This window comes from Siphateles boraxobius, unplaced genomic scaffold (assembly GCF_051911475.1).
Source record: "Siphateles boraxobius isolate OS27281-9 unplaced genomic scaffold, OSU_SipBor_1 22, whole genome shotgun sequence".
NCBI classification, from domain to species: domain Eukaryota; kingdom Metazoa; phylum Chordata; class Actinopteri; order Cypriniformes; family Leuciscidae; genus Siphateles; species Siphateles boraxobius.
The window spans coordinates 17,405,371-17,418,369 of record NW_027508833.1 but is presented as its reverse complement, the minus strand read 5'-3'; the positions used below and the strand labels follow the sequence as shown (position 1 = coordinate 17,418,369).

Here is a 12,999-nt window from a genome sequence, read left to right as displayed (position 1 = left end):
TCTATAAACAAATGTTCACTGCCTTAAATGGCTATAAAGTACGTGAACTCCTTGCTGTATTTCTAGCGTCTCTGTGATGAACTTGACGGCTGCGGAAGAAATCTCGCTGAGCTAGAAGCCGCAGTGCAGGACTTTGGTCGCCGTAACCCTCTGATAGCCAGACAGCTAGCTGATGCAATTGCCAAATTACGAGAGATCCATCATCACACTCTTCGACTGGCTGAATATAAGACTATATGGTTGAAGAAGGTAAGATAGATTATGTTTTACTAATAGACAAAATTAACATTCAGCTAATAAGACAATCTCACTGAAAATGAACCTACTTCCTACATGCTCATTTATTACTTTTGAGAGTCTTTCAAACATTGTATGTGACGTGATGCGTTTTTTCTCATAAGGCGGATGCACATTTAGATGAGTACAACGAGATGTTTGAGTTCATAGTGAAGTGGACAGACAGAGCCAAGAGCCTGGTGAAGGCCAACATCATCTGGAACTCCTCCTCGCACCTGCAAGAACAGATCAGGATGTATCAGGTGAACTACAATGCACACAAATCAAATGTGTATATAACATTTTAAAGGTGCTCTAAGCGATGTCACACGTTTTTTAGGCCAAAACTTTTTTTGTCACATACAGCAAACATCTCCTCACTATCCGCTAACTGCCTGTCCCCTGAACACACTGTAAAAAAAACGCGGTCTCTGCAGACACCCCAGGCTCCAAAAACCGCAACAAAAACAAACTGGGCTAACCCGCACCACAAAACATAACAAACAGTTCCAGCCAATAACCCACATGAAGGATTTGAGGGGTCATTGTGCAGATGAGGAGGAGGGAGGGTCTAGCTACTGTAGCATCCGTTTTGTTTGACAATAATTCGAACAAGATGTGACGTCACCCAACATCGCTTAGAGCACCTTTAAGTGCATTTTGGTGCAATTATCTGTTGTCTACAGTAAGCATTAATAATCTGTGCTTTTGACCCTGCAGTCTGTTCTGCGTGAGTCGCGTGAGCTCCATGGTGACATGGAGGCCATGCAGGAGAAGGTGGAGATACTGTCTGAGACGCTGCAGGTGGAGGCCATGGGACAGCAGGTGTCAGAACTGAGCCGTCACACTGAGGAGCTGGAGCAGAGCATCAGATCACGACTGCAGAGTCTACAGGACGCAGCGAAGGTTTGAGCACCTCAACACGCCTAAAACGATTTCCTGCTTCCTCAGATTTAAATATATTTATTACATTCTGTCAACTACAGTAGCTCAGCATGACTGACTTTATTTCTTTTAGGATATGGAGAGGTTTGAGAATGAAGTGAAGGCCCTGCATGTGTCTCTGGAGCAGGTTCAAGCTACTCTCACGTCTCCTGAACTGGCCCGACTCAGTCTAAAAGAACAACTGACTCAAAGACAGGTACATTTATCTGCTTTGATCCTGAATATATCATTTATTTGAGCCCTATTATTCCATGCACAGCCTACTTGACTGCATTATAGATGTGTTCTTGATATGGGTAATACAATAAAATTTAAGTTTAAATTTAGTTATGGAGCAGTAGCTTAGTAGTCTGGCTGTAATGTACATTGTTGAAGATCTGGTAACAGAAAAGTTCTTCTGCTTAATTTTTGAGTGCTTTCTGTGAACCTGGTTTCTGTTACATAAATACATTATTTTAGTGTGGAAAGAAAGGAAACAATTTTTGTTCTTAAAATGTTTTTTGTTTTTTTGTGTTTTTCAGCGTTTGCTCGCAGACATGGAGAGCTTCAAGCAGCAGGTAGAGGACGTGCAGGAGTGTCATAGCGCTCTAAGAGTCCCTGAGGAAGTGGTGACCAGTTTGTCCATCTGTCGCACAGCTCTGAATCTGCAACAAGAGGCCAGTCAGCTGCAGCACACCGCCATCCAGCAGTGCAACATCCTGCAGGCAAGTCAGAAAACGCATCCAGGCAAGCATTCGTTGTCCTTGCTCTTTCGGAATACAAACAGTACTTTGGACAGATAATGCTGGAGAATTATGTCCACAGATAGAGGTTGGATAGTACTGTATGCGCCACAAGTTTATTGAGAGTGCTAATGAACAATATATTACTACTGTTTCACTATGGAACACACCATAAATTATCCTGAATCCTGAGCGCTTATAGCTTATTAGGCACAAATGCTGTCTTTGTTTTATGATCTGTAAGGATTATAAATTTGGGATGTATTCAGAGGGTTATTTTTTAGAATGGGTCAGGTTTTGCTAGATTAAATGTCCCCACAAACACCAGGCTAAAATCTTTAAGTCTACATGATGTCACAGCTTCGTAAAGGAACTAAATAGTGTATTAATTTACATTTAAATATTTCAAAGGTGTCTGAAATAGGTTAGTTAAGGGGTAAGGTTAGGGTGTAGTAATTAACCCAATGTAAGAAGTCCAGTAGGACTCATCATGATACAAAAATAAATGTGTATGATCTCTGTTTTAGGAGGCAGTGGTGCAGTATGAACAGTATGAACAGGAAGTCAGAAACCTGCAGGCCATGATTGAAGATGCTCACCGGGTCATTCAGGACCAACCTGTGAACACCAGCAACATCCAAGAGCTACAGGCACAAATTCATCATCATGAGGTGCAGTGATATTTTAGTATTATTTATACTATTATAGTATTTATTAATATTACTGTCATAATTTTTATTAATATTTTCATAAGTTTCATTAATCATTCATGTTTCTATATAGCTTTATTTTTATTTCAGTTTTAGTTAAGGTAATTTAAGTACTTACAACCTACACACATTTCTGTTTATTTCAGTCAAGGCAAAATTTCTAATTTTCATTTAAGTTTAGGTTTTTCATCTAATATTTATATTTTATTTTATTTTATTTTAGCTTTATTTCAATTGGCAAATTTTTTTTGAATAGTTTTAGTTAAAAATAGCAACACTGATGAGGTGTCATGTATATTCAGTGATATACCGCATATATCTCACGTATACACCTCAGTGATGCCACACTAGCTATATTTCCATCCACCTATCTTTATGCAAATTTTTGATTATAGCTTCAAAAAACCTGGATGGAAATGCCAAGATGTGCATAAATTCTAAAAATGCACATAAAAAATGTATGCGGCCAATTTAGGATTATCATTTTTTAATCCGATAAGAAGATATGCACAATAACTTTGAAAGCAAGATAGCATAACCGTATTTGTTGTGTTTCATCTGCGCGCTCTGAAGCTCAAGTCAGTTATGATGAAAAAGAGAAATTGTAGCAACTTTCATTTATATTAAAGATATTTTACGCCAATTTCCCAGGAAGTGATGATTTAGTTCTCTTGAACACATGGGGTGGAAACGTTGCTTTATTATATATTATATATTAAAGTTTTGCATACAAGTTAAATTCGCGATTTTGGATGGAAACATAGCTACTGTCCTCAAATCTCATTTTTGTTGACTTCTGTTTGTGGTTAGCCATGCTGATCTTTCCTGTTTTTTGCATTAACCTAAAGGGCAGCTAAATAACATCTTTTGTCATCTCTTCTGTGTTTATTTTTATCTAAACAGGAACTGGCCCTGAAAATTAAGGGCTACCAGGAGCAGATTGCATCTCTGAATTCCAAGTGTAAGATGCTGACGGTGAAAGCTAAACACGCCACCACTCTCCTGACAGTGAGTGATGCAGAGGGTTTAACTGAGAGTTTGGAGGAACTGGACGGTGATGCTATTAAAAGAAAGAGCCAGTCACAAGTCTCGGTACGTTATTCTGAACGTGGGCGTGCCAGTATAATCGTGGAATAAGCAAACAAACTAGAGTAGTAAATGTCTCAAAAAGTGATTGAACAAAGTATTTGTTCTTGTATTCCAAATAATTGTGTGCACTACAAAAGATTTTTTAATCATATTTAATAATTTAATCAGAATATTTGTCTTGTATTAAAAATATAGAATCATCCTTAAAACAAGGTCAATATACTTGAGAATAACATAAGATATTAAGACTTTTAAGAAAAAATGGATCTTTAATATCTTTAGTTTCTATTTTATATTCTAATGACTATCGCCAGGAAAATAGCTAAATAATCTGGCATGGCTTAAAAAAAACATACATATATATACATAAATATATATATATATATATATATATATATATATATATATATATATATATATATATATATATATATATATATAAAACATAAATGTCTTACCCTTTTAGCGTTTCTTGTTTTAAGCATAAATCTAACTAAATTTAGGTCTAAAACAAGAAGAAAAAAAATCTGTGAATAATATATTCCTTGAAAAACAAAACATGCATTATTTTACAAAGTATTGCTTTTAAAAATATATTTATTAAATGTAAATGTAACTTATTTTAGATATTTTTGCATGAAAACCACCTAAGTACTGAGAAAAAAAGAGAAGCAAAATAAGAGATTACCCTCTTACCTGAACGGTCTTTATTTACTCATCTCTCAGCGCTCTTTGCATGTCATAATCACTGAACGTTACAGCTCTGTGAACTGACTGACTAATATCTTCTGCTCCGTGAATCTCTCTGATTGTGATGCTGTCAGATGTCGGCTGGTCGCCGTCAGTCTCTCCTGTCTCCTGTGACAGAGGAGTCTGGGGAGGAGGGCACCAGCAGTGAGATCTGCTCGCCTGCTTTCTGTCGATCTCCCTCTCCTGTCACTAACACTGAAGCAGCCATTAGCAAGGTATTAGTAGTAATGTCAAAGCATTTGGTGCTTGATCTTGTTTCTCGCAGACTTTTCCTTTGCTGCCCTTTTGCCATTGTCAGTTTCACCTTAATCTGTGACAGACAGCAGTGTAGTGACTTTTGTTGCACATTAACATGATGTATTTTATTTTGCATTGGTTTTATTTGGACTGTCCTAAATGTAGATGTCCATGGGAAGAGCCACTCTCACCAGAGCTCCCCTCCAGGAGCTGTACAATCCCACGCTGGAGTCTGTAGCCAGTTTAGATGATCTTCAGCGTTCATGGGAGACCCTGAAAAATGTTGTACGTTGGTCTTTTGTGTTCAACAGTCAGATGCGCCAGTATTTAAAATCTGGTCTTTGAGTTGTGATTATCTTGTGTTTTGCAGATAAGTGAAAAGCAGAAGACGCTCTACGAGGCTCTGGAGAAGCAACAGCGCTATCAGGGATCTGTACAGTCCATCTCTACTAAGATGGAGTCCATCGAGATCAGATTAAACGAGCCCCCTATGCATGATCTCAGTCCTGACAGACAAATGGTCCTATATCAGGTGAGCCAATTGTAGAATTGAAGTTCTGAAGGATTTTCTCGTTTGCCTTTGCTCAAGCTGTAGACTATTGGAGCTTTATAAGAATATGGATGCAGAACAAAAACAGATATCATCATACTGCTATATTCCTCCAGAATCAGATGGAGGAAATCGTCAGACTGCAGGATGATATAGATGGGCTTCAGTCCAGCTTGACAGAAGAGCTGATGTCTGATGTCGTGGACTCGGACTCTTCGGATCAATTGGCCCTGCAGTCCACACTCACTGTGCTGGCGGAGAGGATGGCCACCATACACATGAAGGCTTCAGGAAAACGCCAACTTCTTGAGGTCTATCTATCTATCTATCTATCTATCTATCTATCTATCTATCTATCTATCTATCTATCTATCTATCTATCTATCTATCTATCTATCTATCTATCTATCTAGTTTTAGTGAGCAATTAAGCTTGGTTTACATTCTTGGTTTACATTTAATCAATTAAATTTCAAAACTACACAAGATACAAAGAAATAAGGTTATAATGTAAAATAATATATAAGTTATTTAACAAATAATAAATATACATTTTATAATAACACAACTGTTCAGAACTGTTCACAACTGTTCAGAAGTTTGGATTGCAAAGATTTAATATTTTTGAAAGAAGGCTGGTGAACATCAAAAATACAGTAAAAAATGTGAAATATGATTACGACGATTTAAATAATCTTTTTCTATTTTAATATTTTGAAATTAAATATTTTTAATATTTAATAAATAATTCCTGTGATGGCAACAGGTGAGACATAGACTAATGCAAAGAAAATGAGGGGGTGGGGCAAAGACATGACAAACAAAGGAGCACATGGCGAACATAACAAACATCAACCACAAAACACAAAAACACAGAAAAGACAGACCCGGCTGGTCAGCCGAGAGTCCTGACAGATGCCCAGTAGATATTCATAGATGTTTATGGTGATGTGTATAGGAGCGACAGAGTGAACGAGTGGAAAAGCAGCAGCAGGTGCAGGCTTTACACAGCTACCTGAACCAGGCAGACCAGCTGGACCAATGGCTGCGGAGCACTCGTGGTAACATCACTTCCTGCTCTCAGGACTCGAAAGACATGGAAGAGCAACTCAGAGACTGTCAGGTTAGAGCGCCCTCTACTGCCGATTACTAAAATATGTAAATTATTTATGATTTACTGTTTAATATCTAAAAAAGAAAATGTATTATTTTGTGCTCCCCTGCGAAGGCCTCGTTCCCTTCCCTTTACCTCTGTACAGATAAAAAGTTATCAGAATGATTCCATTTCGCATGGATACGCGAAAATGACAAAACATTCTGTTTTATGCAGGCCAGACAAGTAATTTGTCAATGTCAATTTGTAAAGAAAGACTATGTGCCTAGGCACATATATATTCAAATTCGCATAGCTATAGACTAAACACATAATATACAAGTGCACGCATTCATTGTTTTCACAGATTCACGGTTTTGAAGTTTACACGGAGATGATAACGTTTTCAAAATTTTTCAAAACTTGTACCTTTGAACCTATTTCAAAGTTTGCGTTCTCGGGCCACTAAACACTCTTGTCCTGCAAATGAACGGCCACAACACATTAAAAGTTGTATGTTTTCAGTTAAAACAGTGTTGTGCAACCGGCCCCTAAGTTAATAACTAATGATCGTTGCGACAGAAGTGAATCAAACTAAACTAACTTTAGCTGGACAATAACTTTATTCTAGAGCTGCTGTAAATCCAAAACAATCTCTGCTCCTTTAGTTTCCTATTATCACTGTAAAGCTGCTTTGAAACAATCTATATTGTTAAAAGCGCTATATAAATGATGGTGACTTGACTAGACTTGTTATCTATCGACATTAAGGCCTGCTTTGTGTTTTAAAATGAATGAGTTTTTGTTAATTCAGAGAACAGGATACTTCGTTATCCGTAAACAGCAGTATTAAAAGGCCTCTGAGCATTCAGATGGATTGATTCTTAAGCGTCTCTGGCACGAGTCATAATCAGATTATGCAAATGTATCAGCGTAACACAGTTCACAGTTGGCTTTGAGGATATTAGAGGATTCCTTTGAGAGGACTGGTCACTTCTGTTCCATCTCTTATTGCATAATCATGAGGGTGACTGCAGCATTAGTGCTGAAAGGGGTGGGGCTTCGTCTTTGTGCATAAATGCAAACTGGCAGATGTCCCAATGTGGAACACCTTGACTTTTTTTAGTTGCATATGCACTGTGTTGACAATTTTCAAGTGAATTTTTGATATTATTTTAAGTACTTTTATACATTCTTGTTGTTATCCTCAAGAATGCATGTTTACTGTGAGCATGGCACGTGAGGGATTACGGATAATGTTGTAGGAGTTGGTAAGGTTCTGGGATGAGAGCTGCAGAACCATGTTTGAGCTGGCCTCTCTTCTGTTGCTCCTGCAGAACATGCTTCTGGAGATTGAGAAGAAGGTGCTGGCTCTCTCCGAGCTCTCCAGACACAGCGAGAATCTTCTTCTGGAGGGCCGAGCGGAGAACAGGGAGGACGCGGAGCAGCTCGCCAGGAAGTTGCGTACGCTGAAAGGCAGCCTGCTAGAGCTGCAGAGGATGCTGCAAGACAAGCAGGTCAACATTCAGGTGAGACTGGACCTCTGAATCAAGGCTGGAAACTTTGACATGTTTGTTCTAGAGGTTCATTTGGAAACCCTAAAAAAGTACTCAGGCGGGATGTTAGCGCTATTACTTTGATATATATGTCATGATACTGAACGAATTCTGTGTATACTAAATATCATTGTATTAAATGGTGCTCCAAATCCCTTCAAGTTCCATGGCCAAAACATTATAATGGTACATAATAGTAATAATAATACTAATAGTAATACATTTTATTTGTATAGCACCTTTCATAGAATAATAATAATAATTGTTATTATTATAATAAAAAAATGTATCCACTATTAACACCTTCTCTGACAGTGAGGAGGAATGAAACAAAACCATTCATTTTTATTATACAATCTTATATTAAATCAATTGTAATATATTTTTAAAGTTTTTAAAAACTGCAGAAACTTAAACTATTTTTCTACAACAACAAAAAATGTATGTTAAAGTAAACAAGGTCATTTTCTGAAAGTAAAATCCATGGTAAAATAAAAAAAAGATTTTGGTAACACTTTACAATAAGATTTCATTTGTTAACTTTAGTTAATGTATTAGCTAACATGAACTAACCATGAGCAAAACATTTGTTACTGCATTTGTTAGTCTTTGTTAACATTAGTTAATAAAATATACATATGTTCATTGTTTGTTCATGTTACTTCAGTGCATTAACTAATGTTAAGAAATGCGACTTTTTATTTTAACAGTGTATTAGTAAATGTTGAAATTAGCATGAAAAAAGGATAATAAATACTGTAAAAGTGCAGTTTATTATTATGTTAACTAATGTAGTTAACTAATATTAACCAGTTAATGTTAACCAATAATCCCTTAATGTAAAGTATTTTATTATAATAAAGGTTTTATTTTAATACAATTACATTAAATATTAAAATCAAATAATAGGTTTTATTCAAATAAAATATATATTTTATAATAAATTTGAATATAATTCTGATAATTTCTTTCCGAGTCAAATTTGAGAGAATTTTTTGTGAGATTCTCTAAAAGTTTTGTCTTTTATTTCCTGCAGGCGACTTTAATTTGGAAGGAGTTGAAAGGCCTTCAAACATCATGTGTAATAATGATATATTACATCATAGTTTTTTGCCTTGTCACTCCGTGTGCAGAATAATTCAGCAGCACTGGGTTCTGGGTCTGAATACCACAATCTCATGCATGGCTTCCTCTTTTCCTACTGTTATTCACAAGAATATTGCAGAATATGAGAATGACGACTGATTATTTGATTCATGATTATATGATCTTTTGATTTTATTGTAATTCAGTTCAAACAAGGTATTTACGGTATTCGCGACTATTAATCTACTGTAAGTACTCATGTTTGCATTGTCCCTCTCCCGCAGGATTCCCTTCAGGAACCGTCAGACTCCAGTGAATCAGACTCCAGTCTGTCCCAGAGTCCAAACATGCAGGACTGGCTGGCCCAGGCCCGCTCCACACGCAGCCTACAGCACCAGGACACCCTCCAGAAACAGAAGGTACATAACATTTCACTAGAAGAAGAGTGATCAAAATATCTGGAACTATCAACATTGTGTCCTCCAGTGGGACTGAACCTGTAGGTTGTTTTAAATAAGAAAGCATCTACTAAATGAGGAATGATAATATATTATGTTCATTCAGGAGCTCGAAGAGCAGCTTGCAGAGCAAAAGAAACTGTTGAAATCTCTAGCAAGTCGTGGAGAGGAAATACTCACCCAACAAGCATCGCCCGTCAGAGCCAGGTACCATTAACCTGCATTTCTCTCTCCCTGCTGCTCACTGTTTCCTATCATTTTTCTCTTTACAATTCTGTCTGTCAAATCTTCTGCAGTGCGACGGAGACCCTGTCCCCTGATATAGAGCTGGAGGGAGACAGTCAGGCTGTGAAAAAACAGAGGAGAAAGAGATGGGAAAGTCTGAAAAAAGATATGGTCACTAAACTACAGCTCCTCATGAACACCCTGGAACAAGACAGCAAACAACCGGTACACGACTTCTTTACAGTATCCACATCGCTCAAATGTAGAGTAGTTGACCAAAACATTAAAAATTGCTGGCCTAAAATATGCATTTTTATCTAAAATCTTAATCACTTTTTTGCAGATTACCTGATTAGCTATAAAGTGTGACAAGTGAATTTCTGAAAGTGCATACATTCAGTGCAGTCTCTCAGTTAATGAGAATACAACTATTAGGGGTGGGAATCTTTGGGGCACGTCAAGATCCGATCCGATTCTGGGAGTCACGATCTGATTCCAAGACAAATCTTGATCTGCTTTTTTTTTCTTATTAATTAGTTTACAACTTGGAAATCTCAAAACCTTTTTTTTTTCAATGATATGTAATGATAAATACTTTTCAAAATAATTACTAATTAAAAAATGTAATTAAACAATTGTATACTCAGAATTTTAAATATGTAAACTAATATTCTCTTCATATGCTTAATATAATCTTCAAAACCTACAACAAGTAGTAGGCTAAATAATTAAGAGGAACAAAGAAACATATTACAAGCAATAAACAAAGAATGCTTTCAGTAGAGTTTCTGAACGTTTTCCATTCAAGGGCAGTGAGTGATTTTACTCTTTCTCAGCTTTATTGTTGTTTGATTATTAATGATGACATCATAGACAGAGGGGGTATCTAATAAGCTGCATTCACACTAATGCACAGATCTCTTTTGAAATATAATGTTTTTTGTCCTGTCCAATCCCTTAAGACATAACTGACTGTGTTTACATTAATTTCGTGTCATAAGAGCATTTTGAGGTGCTTGTACATTTAACCACTTACACGGAGTTGCACACAGCCGCATTGCCCACTGCATTCCAAACGACATAAATTGCCTTCATACAGCATTTGTAAGGAAAATAATGGCGGGCGAGACCGCACTCTGCAAGTGTATAACATCAAGCAAAGCCCATGTTTCTCACAATGCATATCCGGTGCAGTGAAGTCTGAGAATGTCCTTGTGATTTGCTTCAACCTTTCCGAACTTTATGAAAGATTATTTTATGTATGGTTTGTGTGGTGTGTGTGTGTGTGAGGAATTGGAAGCAAGCAGAAACGGGTGTTTCTAAAGCACACTCAGCGTCATCGCACATCTGCGGTTAAAAACTAAACTCAGAATCAATCCTGAATCATTGGAGAGAGAATAGTGATGCATCTATTTTTTTTCTCCCAACCCTAACGACTATACAATTACAATGTATACTTGTATACAGTTAGTATACATTACATTTACAATAATGCAATTGGCAGATGCTTTTATCAATAGCAACTTAAATTGCATTTAAGGCATAAATTTGATAAGTTTCCTGGAAATCAAACCTATGACCTTGGCATTCATCTCATAAATCTTTTTATCAATCTATGTTGCATAATACTATCAGTCTCTCTTTCCCTTTTTCTGCATTTGGGTTCTCAACTATCATTTTACTTTAAACTTTAGCACTATTCTTTTTGTGGCCTAGCTGCCTTCAGGGAATGCAGAAATTCTTGCATAACTGGAGCACAGTTGTAACACTCGGAAACTCTCTTTGTTGGTGGAGGATTTCGTAAATGTTTTATTTTTTCTAACAGTTTTACTCCAGAAGTGCTTGTGTGAAGACTGCCGCCCCGGTTTATAAGAGAGAGACTCACGTCCAGGACAAGTCCAGCCTGATGTCTCTGCACAATGGATTCAGTCAGACAATAAAGGAAATAACCCCTCAGGTAGACACATTTACATAAAACAGTTCTGGTGCTGTGATGCATGCAGTTGTGATAACACAACAATTGAGTATTGAATTGAATTTTATTAATGCACCTAGTTCCTTAACAGCCTTAACATTTAGGCTAAAGAACGGTAGTACTTGTTATGAATGTTTACACACCATAACCATGATAAAATCACTATAATGCACAACCTATTGCTTAACTTGACTGCTTATCATATCAGCATGTGCGTGTCGTGTGTGTCCTAAACAGTGTATAATGTGTTATTGTTTCTACAGGCCACAGAGCGCGAGGTCATTCTGATGGAGCAGCAGCTTTATTCAGCAGTCACAGCCTCTTCCTCTTGGGTGGATGATGTGGAGAACACACTGTTTTCTGGCCCTGCGCTGCTGACGGAGAACGCTGAGACACAACTGTCCAATTATGAGGTCTAAACTTTGAACAGCAAATTTTGCTAGATAATATCTGATTCCTATCTGAGTCTCTTATGCTCTCCAGGGGTGCATTTATTTGATTAAAAAAAAACAGTTATATTGCGAAATATTATTACAATTTAAAATAACTATTTTCTATTTGAATATATTTTAAAATGTAATTTATTCCTGTGGTTCAAAGCTGAATTTTCAGCATCATTACTCCAGTCTTCAGTGTCTTTCAGAAATCATTTAAATATGCTGATTTGCTGCTCAAGAAACGTTTATTATTATTATCATCAATGTTGAAAACAGTTTTCATGTTAGTTTTAGTTTTAGTAAATTTAGTACTTCAACTTATTTATTTGAGTTTGTTGCCAAGGGAGCATTTCTCATTTAAGTTTTTTAACAATACTGCCAACTGTGAAAAGAAAAACTATACATGTAGATAGAGCTGTAGAATTAACTGAAACACTTCTATAAATATTGTATCTATATTTTTTGCTTGCCTCGCAGACATTGGGGAAAGAAGTGATGGAGGTGACCAGGGTGGCCAGCCAAAGCCAGGGCCTGATCGCCAGCTCTGTGGGTCTCTCTGAGGAAGAGCAGAGCCTGATGAAGGATACTCTGGACTGTCTGACGCGACGCTTGGGAGCCCTGGACTCGGCTCTGGACCGTCGCTGTGACACCATGCGGAGCAGAATGCGGGAGCTCACGGCTTTCCAGGTGGGAATCAGGCCTGATGGGCACCATTCAGTTCGGTACATGAATGCAACACTGCGACATCATCTCAGTTCCTGTTTCTTTTCAGACGGAGTTGCAGCATCTCTTTACAGCGATTAGTGAAAGCAAGTTCCAGGTTATCCAGAAAATGGCAGGAGTTCTTGACCACACAACAACTAAACAGCTTGAAGTAAGACATTTTTTTGA

At 37.2% G+C, this 12,999-nt stretch overlaps 1 protein-coding gene across 1 annotated transcript in view; it reads left to right on the top strand.

Moving 5' to 3' along the window:
- syne1b (spectrin repeat containing, nuclear envelope 1b) overlaps positions 1-12,999 on the top strand; it is a 144,035-nt gene that overhangs the window by 88,063 nt on the left and 42,973 nt on the right. Inside the window, exons 86-105 of the mRNA XM_077238824.1 lie at positions 67-249; positions 402-539; positions 997-1,182; positions 1,295-1,417; positions 1,743-1,925; positions 2,471-2,614; positions 3,557-3,745; positions 4,567-4,707; positions 4,895-5,014; positions 5,100-5,261; positions 5,396-5,590; positions 6,237-6,401; positions 7,709-7,900; positions 9,298-9,432; positions 9,578-9,678; positions 9,768-9,921; positions 11,522-11,653; positions 11,935-12,084; positions 12,586-12,795; positions 12,881-12,982. Of these exons, the coding sequence (XP_077094939.1) occupies positions 67-249; positions 402-539; positions 997-1,182; positions 1,295-1,417; positions 1,743-1,925; positions 2,471-2,614; positions 3,557-3,745; positions 4,567-4,707; positions 4,895-5,014; positions 5,100-5,261; positions 5,396-5,590; positions 6,237-6,401; positions 7,709-7,900; positions 9,298-9,432; positions 9,578-9,678; positions 9,768-9,921; positions 11,522-11,653; positions 11,935-12,084; positions 12,586-12,795; positions 12,881-12,982 (3,105 nt within the window). The remainder of the gene's footprint in view (positions 1-66; positions 250-401; positions 540-996; positions 1,183-1,294; positions 1,418-1,742; positions 1,926-2,470; positions 2,615-3,556; positions 3,746-4,566; positions 4,708-4,894; positions 5,015-5,099; positions 5,262-5,395; positions 5,591-6,236; positions 6,402-7,708; positions 7,901-9,297; positions 9,433-9,577; positions 9,679-9,767; positions 9,922-11,521; positions 11,654-11,934; positions 12,085-12,585; positions 12,796-12,880; positions 12,983-12,999) is intronic.